This window comes from Python bivittatus, unplaced genomic scaffold, assembly GCF_059951505.1.
Source record: "Python bivittatus isolate LINGU-HERP-01145 unplaced genomic scaffold, Pbiv_v1 ctg000670_np1212, whole genome shotgun sequence".
Lineage (NCBI taxonomy): Eukaryota > Metazoa > Chordata > Lepidosauria > Squamata > Pythonidae > Python > Python bivittatus.
In genome coordinates, this window is record NW_028277094.1 from 1,612,738 (window position 1) to 1,629,029 (window position 16,292).

At 39.9% G+C, this 16,292-nt stretch overlaps 1 protein-coding gene across 6 annotated transcripts in view; it reads left to right on the top strand.

Annotated features, from left to right (window-relative positions):
• The window catches only part of DACH2 (dachshund family transcription factor 2), a 284,826-nt gene that overhangs the window by 187,373 nt on the left and 81,161 nt on the right, over positions 1-16,292 (top strand). For all 6 annotated transcript variants that reach the window (XM_088151649.1, XM_088151653.1, XM_088151651.1 and 3 more), the window contains one exon: positions 1,853-1,978. In XM_088151649.1, the coding sequence (XP_088007775.1) occupies positions 1,853-1,978 (126 nt within the window). The remainder of the gene's footprint in view (positions 1-1,852; positions 1,979-16,292) is intronic.

Sequence of the window (16,292 nt, forward strand, 5' to 3'; positions counted from 1 at the left end):
TTTGTACTGCAGTCTGGAAATGTGTGACCTCCAAGTTCACCTTTCTTTAGCAGAAACTAGAGTACCTCCAGCCATACAGTATATGGCTTCACAGGGTGGGCAAGGGGCACTTGAACCTCAAGCTTGACTGAAAATCCCCTGCAAAACCATCACCAGAGCTTGCTGTCAGATTCTTTCAAAATATGGGGTGTTTTGGAACTACCTTTCCCCACTCCTCTTTTCAATATGGTGTCACACATTAGCATTTCATGCTGCCAGACGTTTCGTCGTCCCTCCATTTGAAACATCATGCTTGACTCCCAGCACGTTCAGATGCCATCAATGCGAACAACTGATGCTCACACAGCAGTGGATACATTTAGACATGAAGCAGTAACAGAGCCAAAGTGGTTATATTTTTGTAAGCCCCCCCCTTTTTTGGGGGGGGGGTTTGAATGCTGCTTATTGCAAATTGTTGTCTGTTAATTTAATTTAATGTTTTGTTTTAATATGAGGATCTGTACGACAATGCTGTGTCTTGGTGTTCAATTTTAATTAAATGCATACTTCCAGATTTGATTACTCATAGCTCCTCTTTCGTTAATTTACTCATTTGCAGTTTGGACAGAAATCCTTCCAATCTAATGCAAAGTGATGGGGACTGGGTCTATCCAATGGGGGAAGAAAACAGCTTCCACAGAATGGGGGAAGGAAACAGCTTTAGTGCAAGAACACTGTTGGGTTCTTATGTTCTCCTTCTGGTGTGCAGAAGGTGTGCTGAGCATGTCAAAGCCTCCTCTACAGTAGCCTTCTGATGTCATTGTTTTTGGCTGCCATCTTTGCATACTGGCAAAACTACCCCTACAGGTCTTGTGCAGCTGTGACCAATTGATGGTGAACCATTTTGCCTTTGTGGGGGCATACTTGTGAACATATCTCATATCAGGATATATCCTTGAATTATCAGACGGTCAAACTACATACTACTTTCAAAAAGAGATAGCATCCCAACTTTTTTTTTTCTTCTGTGTTCTGCTATGGTTGAGAGGTTGTTTTTCTGCTCTGTAGGCAGAAGTTTTTAATCCCTTGCTCTTCAGATGTTAACAAGATTCTGCTAATGTAACCTAACAAGAAAGATAGAGCTAGGACTCATTGTTGTACTTCTTGTCTCAACTGCCTTGCAGGGCTGACATCAATCTTGCAAGACTGAGAGTATTTCTCCCCTCCTTTCCTTTTACTCTCCAGAAAACTAGGGAGGGTCCCTTCTGAAAAGCTTCCCACACCCTCCCTCCTCGTGTGGGCTGAGACATCTTTTACACACCAGTTGCCCCATCTGTAGCTCTGCCTCCTGCTCCCGAGGTCATTCCCACATACCGTTACAATCAGTGAATGAACAAGTATAATGTTTTTGATTCATTTGTTTAATTGGGTTCTCTTTATCCAGTTTTAGGACTTGTGTGGAGAACAGATCCTGCTTAGGTCATACTTACACCAAAATATTGAAAGTTCAGAAGGGTTCACAAACTTTTAAGCACCACTGTAATTGATCGTGGGGCTGAGAGTAGGGATAGGAAAGTGGAGGCATGGAAGACTTTGCAAGAATCATAGAGAAGTTGGAATGACAGAGCACAGCTGTGGCCTTCCAGATAATGATGGACTTCAGTTCCCAGCATGTCCAATGGTGTAGTTTCATGGGAGTTGAAGTCTAGTCAAGACTGGAAGGTCAATTGTTAGTAATGTTTGGAATTTACCATCTGTATGTTTTGTTAATCTGTGTTTAATATTCTCTCTCTTTCTCTTTCTCTTTCTCTTTCTCTTTCTCTTTCTCTTTCTCTTCCTCTTTCTCTTTCTCTTTCTCTCTCTTTGCAACCAGGACTCACAGCCATGGCTGAAGCAATGAAGTTGCAGAAGATAAAGCTTATGGCCATGAATAGCCTCCACGGAAGTGGGAGTCAGAATGGGACAGAATCGGAGAATGAAGAGCTGAATTCTAATGCAGGTAAAGCAAGTCTCCACTGTGAACTGTTGCATTAGATACACAAAGAGTTTTTATTTTCACTTTGTTGCTATTTTGGATAATATGGACCCTTAGAATAGTCATTTTATCTGAAACCGAGAGAGTATCGTACATAGGGCAGCTGCAGGAATGCAATGTGGAAGATGACAATATGCCTTTCCATTATTTCTTAGTGCAACATGAATCATGCTACCTTTTTTTTCCTTTAAAAAGACACTCTAAGAGGTTCGGAAACCATCTGTAATTGGCAGGAAAAATCTCTATACAAAGGAGATTCAGCCCCACTTTTTTTTTTTTTTTCCTTCTTCTTTTTTGGCAACAGCTTTTGTTATGCTCCCAGGTTTTGTTTTGTTTTGTCTTTTTTTCTTTTTTTAGAAATGTTAATCATGCCTTTTGATTTTGGAAATGGCAATGTGAACGCTCAGCCAGAAGGGGAAAAAGTGTGTAGATAGCTGCATTCCTCTTATTCAGAATAACCATAATTTGCATGCATGCAGTACATTTCAGAAGTTTGAAAGCACTGATCATCCTGATGACTCTTATGACCACTCCCTGAGTCCAGTATGGGCAAATTCTTAAGGACTGGGGGATACAACTCCATCTTCTGACCTTCTGGAAGACTTCCGAGGCCAGGTGGTGACGTGGTGATATGACTGACAAGGTTGAGAGCAATAATCTGGGGTCATTTTTGTTTGTTTCTGGATTGGGGGGGTAGATAAGAGTGGGAATGGGGGAAGGCCTTTAAACCCCTGAGAAACAGCCCAAAAGATTATTGTTGGGGTGTGAAAAGTTAGAGGTGGAGATGTTTAAGGTGACTTAAGGGAGCGTGGGACTCCCCTGTTCTCCTTTAGTGTACTACTATGCTATTACAGTTCTGCTTTACAGCAGCTGAAAAGGCAGTTTAGAAATGGAGCTGGTTTGCAATCAAATGGCCAAGATAGAAACTTGATTTCACCTTTGTTCCTGATAAATTGCCATTGTTTCTTTTAAAACGTATTACAGATGATAATGAAAGAACTTCTCCCTTGGGGAGTAGGTTAGATCACACAGTAGATAACCACAGAAGCAGCAAAATAACATATAAGAGTAGGGATGTCCGAAGGGTGTGATCAAAACAGTCAAGATGGCGGTCACCATATCGCAACACATATAAAAACTGGCCACCATTTTGGCTGTTTTGACCACATCCAGAGGATACTCCAACCTAACAGGAAAGAACCCCCAGCACCCGTTCTCACTTTGGCACAATGAAATGAGTTCAGCAACCCTGTGACATTCTAAAGCATCATGAAAAAAGGTGGTTGAAAAACAGATGTCTCTTTAGAAGAAGAAAAATGTTTAGTAAACGGTTGGGCAGTTTAGCAAATTTAAACCTGAATTTGCTGCGCCATGGTGATGAAGACCAGATGAATGACAGCCAAGTAACATGCTGTTTTTGCCTGTTTAGATGCTGCTGAAAAATGACATTATTTCAGGTCCCTGTAATACTTGGAAACCTTGCTGTGGGGACTGTAACCTCAGCATTGGTGCTGCAGAGTTGGGCAGGGGGAATCTATACGCCGAAAGAATCTTTCGGACAAGTGTAAGAACACTATAAGCTGCTTTTCTTGTGCTCAGGCAAATATTTCCTCATCTCTTGGAGGGATGGAGAACATATTTTGCGATGTGTGGGTGATTGCGTGTGGGCAGACAGCGAAGACATGAGTGTGTCTGCAGCACTGGCTACACTAACAACTAATATTAATACACTAAATCATTGTATTCCACATAAATGCACTAAAATAGAGCCAGTTTGGTGTAGTGGTTAAGGCATCAGGCTAGAAACTGGGAGACCGTGAGTTTTAGTCCTGCCTGAGGCACAGTCAGCTGGGTGGCCTTGGGCCAGTCCCTCTTTCTCAGCCCTAGGAAGGAGGCAATGGCAAACCACTTCCGAAATCTTGCCAAGAAAACTGCAGGGGCTCGTCCAGGCAGTCGCCAGGAGTCAACAGTGACTCAAAGACACAAAACAAAACACTAGCACACTAAATCAGTCTATCCCAACTCAAAAGTGACCACGTCTAGTTCCTAGTATGTTTACTTCTTAAAGTCCATGCACTACATTTAAGTTTACTTTTTCTTTTCTTTTCCTTTTGGAAATCAGTTCTTGCAACTCTTTCTACCGTTTGAGCTCATCGCTGATCATTATGTATTCTTTCAAATACTGTAAGTCTTTTGGGAGTCTGGGAGCTCCAGAATCTAATAAATAAATAAATAGAATGTTCTGAGCATAGGAATAAGGATATGTACAACTCACCCTTTCAGGAAAAGGATGTTCTGGAGAATGTTCTCCTTCTGGTGTCATCTCCCATTGACCTCTTTGACCTTCCAAAAAGTGAAGAGGCTAATGATGCCTACCCCTGAATCTCTAGTCTGTTCTGACTTGCAATTGTTCTCTGGATTTTCAGACTCAGTATTGGAGAACCTTTTATGGAGACATGGTAGGGTATACAGGATTTATGGTCAGCCCAGAAAACGTTCCATCATTGGAACTGCAATCCTCCGTCCCCATACTCTGACTTGCATGACTTCTGTGCCTGCCTTCCTGCAGTTTCCAAAACCTAGAGAGTTCTTTGAAACTCTGAAACACTTATAATAAACTTGGGTTGGTGCGCAAACTTTCACCAAAGGTTTGTGAGGTGGCATGTAATGTAAGGATGTTTGACCCATAAGTCTACATAAGTGCTAAAAATAAACAAAATGGTGGTGTAAAACAAAAATAAAAGAAGATTGGATTTTGAAAGTGACTTCTTCTGAAATCAGCAGGGAAATGTGTGGGCACACACACACACACACACACACAAGCAGTAAGCCACATTTATCGAGGCAAACATTTTATTTTAAGGAGACAGACCTACAGTTTCTTTGATTCGAGGTTGTGTTTAATAGCTTCTCTAATGGTTGCAACATGACTCTGCATCTTGATTTCAGCATGAATAACAACCTGTTCGTGTTTCATTTAGTTCCAAATGAGAAATTCTGTCTTTTTATTGTTTTAGGAAATTAGTCTGTGTACTATTGCTCCTGGAACTTTATAATTAATCACGAAAGGTTATGGCTATTGAGAGTTTGGGGGAAATAGGCGCTTGAATGGTTATAACTGTAGCTGTCAAATCAGAAATATGGGTTTACAGCAATTGATTTTGTTATTCTTTTGAAGATATAGTGTTACACATGCATGCACACACTCACATGTACACACTTCAGTGCAGAATTACAAAGAGTTTGAAGTTGCCTGTTCACTTATAAAAAATAAGGAGAAAGAACGCCTTCACCTCCTCCTCCTCTCCTTCTGAATTTGCTACAGCGTCATTTTCACTAGAGAGACAGAAGAAATATGCCATCATTCATTTTTACAGAATATTATGTTTGGTGTGTTTTGCTGGCATTTTAACCCACATTAAGGGTTGGGGCTCATAGTGGGGTCTTTTTTTGTAGGTCCACCAAACTGCTTCAAACTACGAGGACTGAAAAATTGGTAGCATGGGTTCCTACTATTTTGAGGTGGGTAGTATGTGACAACCTTAGTGTAAACCCTGAAAAATTAGCTTAAGGCAGTTAGAAAGCAATGATGACCCCTTAAAAAGCTGAAGGGGAAAAAGGGGGAATTCCAACCATGCTTTACTTATTTATTTAAACATATTTCTATGCCACTGCAGTCAAAATGACTCCTGGCGGCTCACATAGAAAAAAATACAATATAAAAATAAAAACCCAACAGCGCTAGAACAATAAAAAGAGAATAAAAAGATAGCTATGTCAAAGTAAGTCAAAGCAAACCAGGGAAAGGCTCTCTGAAACAGCTCATCATATGGGTGATGTGGGTCCACCCATTTTACCCCATCACTTTCCCATTCAGTGGTTGCCTGTACCGTTTTGAACTAGAATGTAGTAATCTTGCTCATATAAAATGAGATTTATTTGGTCCTGTCTTTTCTGTTACCATAGTACATGCTTTAAAAAAGACAAATGGATTCAGAGCAAAAGTACCACTTTCTAGGGGAAGATGTCAAACGATAGATTCCTCAAAGATCTTGCTTATGCTTTTCCAACCAACTTGCTTGCTCTCCGGAGTCCAGAACCAAAATAGCTGATCTTGAGAATGGAAACAAAAATGGAGGAGAAAAAGCATCTGTTTCATCTCTGTGGTCTCCTCAGCCTCCCAAGTTTGATTCTCCAAACTTAGTGCAGAATATATATGGGAGAAGCATTGTAAGAGTCATAAGCCCCAGACTAACCACAGTTTTGCTGTCTGTAGATGTTAGTAGCATAACTTGTCTCTGTGTCTGTGGATTTACAGATCAGCCATACAAGAGAAGTGCCAGTTTGTTTATACATCATGTCATTTCAGATTTTTGTTTAAACCATTGTTTGTTTAATGAACCATAGTAGCCTAGTTCTCATTCAACAGAGACTCCTTCAACTTCAGCTTTTCCATAAAGTATTTTTGGGGCCAGAAAGAGTTAACCATCACCTTCTCCTAGAGAGTTTTCAAAGTCTGGTATTCTCTGGTAGCCTCTCACCCAAGTACTAATTTAGCTCAGTCCTTGCTAAACCCAGATTATGCTGATGTGTGTGATATGTGACACACATATACACATCATAAACCGGCATGCAGTGAAGTTGAAATAGGTGCCATTCAATGTTGTTGAATATTTCTGTATCAGAAACATCCCATGTAACTTATATACATTGGTATTGATAGTAAATAGCGGATTATTTATCACTGGGCACTGAAGTGGAAAATCTGTGAGCCAGCCGACGAAATGGAAAGGAAGAGAAACCATGGGAAACATGGAGGCTGTTTCACATCCCCGAGCATCTGTTCCCCTTGAAGAATTCTTCCTGTGCCTGTGTTTTAGAAGGATCAGGAGAAAACTAGAGTCCTGGCCTGTTTTTACAAGCCGTTAAGCAAAATCATAGGACAGTGAGCTCGGCTGCTTTTTTCCTCTCCTTTCCTTGATCCTGCAAACCCAGCACCTGTAAAGGAAATCCCAGCCCTTCTCTGAATCACAGGCACAGTCATGCGTCCTAAACATTTCAGCAACATTTCTTTAGGAGTCCGAAGGTCACTCTTGAATCCCGAGACAAACGGAGATTAAACACAATCTCTGGGCATTGCGTGGAGAAACCTCTTTTCTGTGGGTTTGTTTCTCTCTGTTGTCTGTGTGTGCGTATGTTCCCCACCTCCCACTCTGTACCTGCCATGCAATTCTGTGTTTTTTTTTTCCCCCTCGTAAATGCAAACATCCTTCACAATCTGTTTAAAAAACCACAAATACATCACTCAGAGGAATATTTAAAGGAGCATCAGGAGGGGAGAAACTCATTGGTTTAATGGAATGCTGTCAAGAAAAATCAGCATCAGAAATGACACGAGGGCAGAATTGATACTTCTGCACTGACACGTTAAAAGAAAATCCTATGCATTATTTAGAAAAACCTCGAAATCTGTCAGCAGTATGATTGCCGAGTTAGCAGAAGCGGGGGGAACAGGGCTTGGAGTTGGAGAGGCATAGGCGGCCAGCACTACTGTAACCTTTCATGTTCAGCACCATCCATGAATACCTAGTGATTACATGGTCAGCAATCCCCCCCCCCACTTTGTGGGGGAGGACTCTTTTAGATTTTTTTCAGTCAAAAGAGGTTGGTCTTTTATTCTAAAAGTAGGTTACTCATGCTATTATCTGGTAGTAAGTTAATGACCAGATCCAAGAAGAAGAGGTGTGCGTTTGCTGATAGATATTTCCATGAATTCCTCCCAAAAGCTTCTGCCGGTTTCCTGATTTATTTTTCCTGACAGCAAAGGATACAAGCACATGTGTACAAACAAACCCCATCTTTGTTTTCCTTCTTTAATCGCATCACTAATATAGGGGAGAGAAGATTTATTTCAATATGTATCAACAGGGAATTGCGGTTCAGTAATACATGTTCTGGGAGTTAGGCCAAATGTGAAAGGCTAGGTGTGCATCTTAAGAACAGCGTTTCTCACATCTCTGCAAATTGATCTCCCTTTTCTTCTGGGGGGCACTTTTACAACCTCCTTGCATTCCACACTAACCCCGCCTAACCTTGGATGAAGAAATCCTCCTTTGGTCCCAGGTATGGCAGAAGTACAATTGTTAGGAGCAAGACCAAAGGCATTCTCAGTTGCCCTAAAATGTGAAATGTTATATGTCTGGATGCTTGATTGTAACCCGCCCTGAAAATCTTCATAAGATGTTCATATTTAGGGAAGCATTTATTCCACTGAGATCATGACTCTTACGTACATCCTTTCTTTACTCGTTGTGTCTTCCTGCTTTACAATAGGTTCCTTCTCCTTGGTCATTTGTTTTGTTATGTCACTTTATATTGATTTTAATAACGGTGAGCCACCTTGAGGCTACTCATTCAAGAGATGAGCAGGATATAAATGATTGCAAATATAATACCCCAACATTGGATCAGGATGCCCCAATGTTCCAGCTGACACTAGCGTCAGTAGAGAGGGGAAATGCATTGACTTCTTCTGCCCCTCAGCTCTGGGGCCAAAGCTGGGGATGGGCTTGGAAATGCCCCTTTTGACAAAGGCCCTCCCAGCAATGACCACTCTACGTCTGAAACGGCATAGATAATCTGGTGATCTCTTTCTTTCTCTGTGTGTTGTTAATTGGGCCAGTGATGTCAGTGTCAGGTTAACCTTCAGCATCATGTCAAAAATACATCTCCTGAATGCCAACCTCTGCCCACCATCTTTCCCCGCCTCCATTATCACTGTCACTGTCCCTTTCCAGCATTTCAACAAAGTTTGACCAAAGGGACTTAGTTTAGATCTGTCTGTTTGGAATAAGTCTCATTCCTCTCCGGGATAGTTTGTGTAGATTATTGTGTTTGCATGACATCCTTAACCTGAGTTAGCATTTCAAGTGGACAGAGCCTTATGTGACTCTGGTGCATTGGCTGTCCAGAACTGGACAGGAGTGATCAAATGAAGATGGAATAAGCATGTTAAGTATCGCCTTTCTGTCTAATTGTTTGCCCTAGCCCTGCCCACTTTAGTTTAGTTCTGCCCACTTCATGGATTATAGAGTCCAAGTTGCCTGCAATCTGCAAAAGAAGGCTGACTAGACCAGCTCTTGCAGAGGGCCACAAATGGTTCATAGGCTAAGCCAGCTCTCAGCCAAACTCATAGAATTCACCAATTCAGTGTTTCTCAACCTCGGCCGCTTTAAGATGGGTGGACTTCAACTCCCAGAATTCCCCAGCCAGCCATGCTGGCTGGGGAATTCTGGGAATTGAAGTCCACCCGTCTTAAAGTTGCCAAGGTTGAGAAACACTGCACCAATTGGACTGAAAGTCTAGTTTGCTTCCTTTGAAATTCTTTCTTCTGAACAAAAGATTATCCTGAGAATTTCCCTGTCGCTGAAATTTGGAAACCAGTTAGCACTCTATTATTTTGTTATGTTTTATTTTGTTGTTGGTTTTCAGCCTGTTGTGGGCTGTCCAGAGATGCAACTGGCAAAATGGGCAGCTGTATAAATTGACTAAATAAATGAAGGTGTGTTATGTATTCAGTCCAGTCCCATCTTTGTCACATATGCGGATCCATGCGTTCTCTGCTCTTTCTGCGTCATCAGAATTGTATTTTAGATTATGTTTTTAATACGCCTAAAAATTTGCAATTAAACGTGCATATACCTCCGAAATATTTTGTATCTGTGTGTTTAACGTAAAAGCATCCCGGGACTGCAAAATCTGTTGGATAATTAACGTCAGATCTGCAGGTTGATCTATAAAGTACAGGTCAGATCAATTCATTTGGAAATCTTGAATTCTTCAAATACTCTTATATGAGGAAACCCATTAGAGAAAAGCTCCTTAGGTCCATGCTTGGGAATTGAAGTCCACCCGTCTTAAAGTTGCCAAGGTTGAGAAACACTTTTTTTAGTCCTCCAATATTTCACTAGGGCAAAAATACCCCCAATATTCAGGTTCTAGTGGCATTTCTAAATATACATCTTTTGATGATAGGTGATGATATTTAAATAAATGAAAACCTAGCTATGTATTCATTCAGGCCTTTTCTTTTCTTTATATGTAATTCCAATTCACACTTATGATCGAATGCATGGTAAAAGGACTAATGGTGAAATGTTTGTGACATTTTTTGTTTGTTTTAATCCTGTTTTGGACAGAGAAAGCGCATACATTCATGAGCCTTTTTCTTTCACAAATTTATAGTATCTGAGTGCAGAGGTCTACCTCTTCAAAGCTTTCAGGGGGGAAAAAAGACATTCAGCATGCACTAATCTTCATTTTTCCCCCCTATCTTCTTACAGCAGCACTAATGGAAATGTATTTTGTTTAATGACTCTGAAATCCTGTTTGTAATTAGATGTGGGAATTGGTCTTACTTTGTAACAGATGATACTGGAATAATAATATGAGAGAAGCTACACTGAGACTGCTCCCCTCCTAAATCTATATCATTTTTCACACTATTGACAGGAAGTGTGCTTGAGAATAACAGAGAAAACATAGAGATTGATTTTATTTTAAATAAAGAAGCAGGGTTGTGTCTGATCCAGTCCTATTCGCCATAAAAATATTTATGACTTTGCATTGCAGGCTGTTTGTTTTCTCTTCTACGTCAAACTAGAATATTGTTGGTGTTATTGTGGTAGGAAATTTGGTAAGGGGGTATTTTCAGAAAGTGTGAGTTCTACTGTAGCTCCCTCTGAGAACTCATCCCGTGGCTGCTGTTTGCATATATTTTTAAAATCCCTCTTTTCCGCAAAGAACAGCTTTCTAAGTTCCATGCCATATTTGTAAACATACCTTTATAGAAGACTAATGAGACCCATTAATTGAAATAAAATAATTTCATTTGTTCCCTACCCTTCCCTTCTTTTTGCTTGCTTGCCAAAGAACTCGTGTGGAAGGGCAGCCTTCTCGCCACATGGTGCCCTATAGAAATATTGGATTTCTGTTCCCCATCATCCTCAACCAACATACCAATGGCAGTCTTGGTTGGGAGTGATGGGAGTTGTTGTTTTAGCATCAGGTGGGGAAAGAGTGCCCTCTGATTGTAAGATGTCAGCCTTACAGTTCCTGGATCAGGCACTTAAATCTAAAATTTTGCTGTGTTCTCCAGTGCAACCTTGTCTAGGTTGCATTGAAAGGTTATGGGGCAAAGCAGAAGGAATAAGCATAATCTTGCTTTCATTGTTCATTTTGGAGGAGAAGCCATAAAGATGTAGGCTAAGCTCCAAGGTTCCTGGGTTGACAGCCAAAGGTATGTGCTGCTTTGATGTATTTGAATGCTTCATTGTTTATCCTCTAAAGCAGCAGCTCAGGTTTTTTAGGCATCTTTTGTGACTTCCAGATGTGCTAGACTATTGTTTCCATGATTTACAATTAGGAGAATCCTTATCTGTAACAAGGGGAATTGTAATCCATCTTATCTGCAGGGTACCCAGGTTGGGGCAGGTAGATCTCAGTGTAAAGAAAGCTTCTGGCCATTTTCTTAGCATTACACCATTCATTGCAATGTTTTGGATTCAAAGACCATTTGTGAAACTCCAGCAATGACTCATTTCCCACACAGTGTTAAGAAATGATGTGTGTGGATGCACAACTGCAGTGGTGTCAATTTAATATTTTTTTTCAGAACTAGAGAAAGTGAGGCTAGCAGGTAAGGTGGGAAGGCACTAAGGTTGTGAGAACTTTGAAAAATGCTCTTCAGAATCAAGTGTTTTCAAGTGTTTATTGTCCCGATCAACCATGCACAAAACCAAGACCAGAAGAAACATTCTTTTTCCTTTGGTTTTGCAACTCCCATGCTGAGCAAAAGACATTTTCTTCCAGCTATACAGCTGACAACAGCAGGAGCCCCATAAATGCCAATTTTAATCAGAGTTGATTTTATCAAACCCATGTGCAGCCATGTAAAAAAAACCCTGATTTATGTGGAAGGCAAGATGTTTCCTGACAATCTGAGCATTAATTGTTTCATTGATTGCTTCTTTATGTATATGTAGATGGACTCAGCTGGTGCTAGGCTCTTGAAAGGCCCTGGGTAAGAAACCATCCAGGGATCCTGGCAAATAACTGGGAAACGAGGGTCACCATCTCAAGTTTTTTAGAGTAGGCTTTCAATTTGCACCAAACCAATGCCTACTTGTATAACACTTTCTCATTTAAACATTCAAACCTATCACAGCCCTTTCTTTGGAAGTTTTAGTTAGAAAATTGAGTTAGAAAATATTATTATTTCTGCATTACAAGGGAGAGAGCAACTACGAGACAGTGCCTTTTTTGAGTTGGTGGGATGAAGCACAGCTTAGTATTATATCACCTGCTTTGCATGCAAGAAAGTACTGGGTTTATTCCTCAGGATCTCCTCTTAACTCTTCTCCTTCCCCCTTCCCCTCCGGTACATGCCAGAAAAATATCTTCTCTGGTGGCCTGGTCAGGATTGGCGCCACCATAGATGGATATTTGGCTGGAAGATGTGGTATTTCAATGGCTTTGGAAACTGGTTTTAGACATTTCTCTCATTCTCTTGGCAGATTGTAGCTAGCAGGCTTCCTGCATCTATGAATCTTGATGAGATGAGTACAGAAAACAAGATAATTGCTGCATTTTGGCAGAGAAGTTTCATACCACACTGCATGTGATTGTCCCATAACTTTGGCACCATCAAAAGACCTGGCCTACTTGCCATGGTAGCAATTTGCCGCATTAGTATTAATTAATCAGGCTGCCATGATACTTCCAAAGAAACACAAATGTGGCCCCCCAAAATGCTAGTCTTTGCACATTTTTCTTCTATTTTATGGCCAGAGTTCAAAACTGACCAACAAGTACACCATATCCAGTATTTTGAGGATTTTGATTAGCTGTCATTAATACATTTGCTGTGAAAGATATGTGCAGATTGCAGAAGTTCACAGAGGAGTTGGCATGGAATTTGAGCTTCTTTTCTTGTATTGGTTTTTTTTAGCGCAGGGAAGAAAGTGTATCTTTAATCATAAGTGATTATCATGTCGGTATGAAAACGGACTCTCCACTTTGAAATGTGTACCTTCATTTAACGGACATTGTTGTACTTCTTGTGCACCTGCTCCTATTTGACAGTAAGATTCTTTTTCCTCCAACATTTAATCAGTAGAGAAGCTGTGCCAATCTCATTATAGTAGATTCATGTCTTTTATCATCCAAATAAGACACAAAGCTTCCAGCTTGGTTCTTAGTTCAGACTGGTATTTAAACATCATATTGTAGTTTATTGTAGTTTATGAAAACCCAAGAGTTGCTAGAAGTTGTCAGAAGCATACCTTTCTGCTTCAGTCTTGGAGAGGAGAGACATTTTAAGGGGTCAGGAGTGATAAAAAGCAATAAAATGTCTTAGGTTTGTGAGTTGACTTACACTTGTGCCCAAAGTGGCATTGCTACACACATTTGCGCTGGCTGAGGTCTGAATGAATTCTCTCTCTTGCTTCCAAGGAATGTGAGGATAGAACAGCAGGAGATAAACAGTGTTGAATCTCTGCCTACAGACACTGTTGATACCACATCTCTGCCCCATTTGAGTTGATTTTTAAAAATACATTTTAGTTTAAAAAAAGGCAAGCTGGCATATACAAAGTGCTAATCTAGCATCATCTTTACTTGTTCTTAAAATCTCATTTCTCTCCCCCAATCTCAAAAGTTTGTCTTACTCTATTCTGACCTATGCTAAAGATACTTCTTGGTTGCACACGTGTTGGACTTCCTGCATCCCGAGCAGACAGGGCACCTGTATGACAGTGATAGAACATCTCTTGTGCTCCAGTATGGTCCAGTTAGATGCAATTGGATACAATTACCTTAAAATACCACCAGCTTCTGTAAGCTTAATTGTATGTGTATGATACCTTCTAATTCAATTAAGACTAACTATTCCACATTAAGCTTTCTGTTAAAATCCATGCAGTGTACTATAAAAAAGTCATTAATTTGGTAATATCAATTTAACTAGTTTTAGCTCATTAACCTTGACATGGATGGTGCAAGAGGGAAGAACCTTTTCGGAGGGTTTGTTGTTGCTGTTGTTCTCAACACAATGTCCTGGAATTCTAAAAACCACTTGAAAATCCAAGTTCATTATTTTAAGCCATCAGTTACAGAACTCTGTGTTTTGGAATTACAAATGGGAGAATACATATTTTCCAGTCACCTTCAAAGGTACATGGTTTCCCTCACTTTCCATGGATTTAATTTGTTATGCAACTCCTGCAGACTTATTTTTTGCTTTGACACATACTCCTGATCTAACTATTATTAGGTATTCTTTGTTATTGTTAGTATTATTGCTTTTATTTTCTATTTAGTGTATTTTTTTATTGTAGGAAACATTTAGAATTAATATTTACCCTTCTGATTTGAACTTCTGCTCTTGAATGAATGACTAGGACAACTTGCCATCAAAATAATAAATCCACTGTAAAATATATTAGAATATGCAGCTGTGTAAAAGCAGTTTCTACATAGAACCAATCAACTACCTGAGGAAGAGAGCATTCATTTATGTGTTGCCATTAAAGAGGTCCTCTCCTTGTCAACCAACCACTGGAATTGAATGGTGGGAGATCTAAAAGATGACAGACAAGCACATCTGTTAGGGGAGAGATGATGAATCCTGCAGGTTCTCTGGCCCCAGACTGTGAAGAAGTTTAAATATTAAGACATTTAATATAAAACATTTTGAGCTGGCCTTGGAAATAAGCTGAGAGCCGGTGTAGTTGACAAAAATCCAGCATAAAATGCCAAGGAAACTTCCTAAGAACCATTCTTGATAGGTTTTTCAGAAGGGAGTTAAGTGAATTTTAAAGCAAGTTTCCCATAATCCTGGTTTGTCTTGTTCACCCAACATGATTTAGAAAGGACAAAATGAAGGGAAAAAATACCTGATTCAGAGAATGCTGCGAATTCATAGCTAAGATGAATTAAATGAAATAAAGGTCACCTTAACCCTCATGATACTCGTTAGTGTAGTTACACAGAAGTAGACATTTTTGAAATGTGATGGGACAGTGGGAAATGCACAAGAATAAGAAGGCAGTGGCTCACCAATGATTGAACAAAGCTCATATTTTACTACCCACCAAATTTATATAAGGACAAAAAACCCTGCAGAGTGAGCACAAAGTTTTATTCTGCCTTAGGTTTCCAAGATACGCAAAATGCCTCTGAACATATTACAGTCATGCTACTATTCTCAAGAAACTGATATCCAGAGATAAATTAATTCTGATACTAGATGTGACTAATATGTATTCAAAGTAGTGGCTACTGAGATCAAATCTAATGTTTGGGACATACCACTTCATGAGGAAAAAAAAAGCCAATCTGTTGATCAGACAAACAATATTAAAAATAAAAAATTGTTTAGAAAGCACGCACACACATCCTGGACTGCAGTCCAACCACAATCCAAATTAAGAAGTAAAACCTAACCACAATTAAAGTTACATAAGAGCAATAAAGTCAATATGCACCATGATATATTTAACAGTCACCGTAAAAATACTGCATATAAGGTCTTAAGCCAAAGAATCTGATGCCTTTACTCACTGTCTAACTTTGCTGGAAGTTTAACCAAATAATCTTACCATTTAATTTTACTAACTGCTGTTCTCAACCTCTGCTCACAAATGTTTCAACCAATCAGTCTGCTTGATTAAATAAATAATGCTTCAAATATATTTCAATGAATCCAGAGATGTCTACAGCTGAAGTAAGGGGAGAAGAGAATTACTTAGTTGGGAACCCAGGTCCAGGTCATAATCCTGATCTTTGACAATTATAATGTGGCAGCCCTCTTATGAATGCATGTTCTCTTTCAAGTTCAGATCCCCCTCTTCCTTACTTTTTATCCAAAAAATATCTTATATGTCTCCAGACCAACTCAAGGTGTAGTTCCCCATGCTAGTCTGGAGTCAAATCATGGTTTGCACAAGCCTTGGATGTTATGACATGGTAGAATTTGCTCATGCCAGGAAAGGTGGTAAGAAATCAGAGGACAGTGGAGTGGAGATGGGAATGTTTGAGAGAGAGTTCTGACTCCCACCTTTCAGATGCATAGTTTGGAGGCTGGTTGGAAGCCAACTGTGATAAGAAGTTAAGAAAGAAGTCAATAAAATAATATACACTCCGCACAGGGCCTTGTGATGTATTGCTCTTTAAGAAAGTAGTAATTTTATTACAGGGGGTTGTCAAGAACAAACATCAA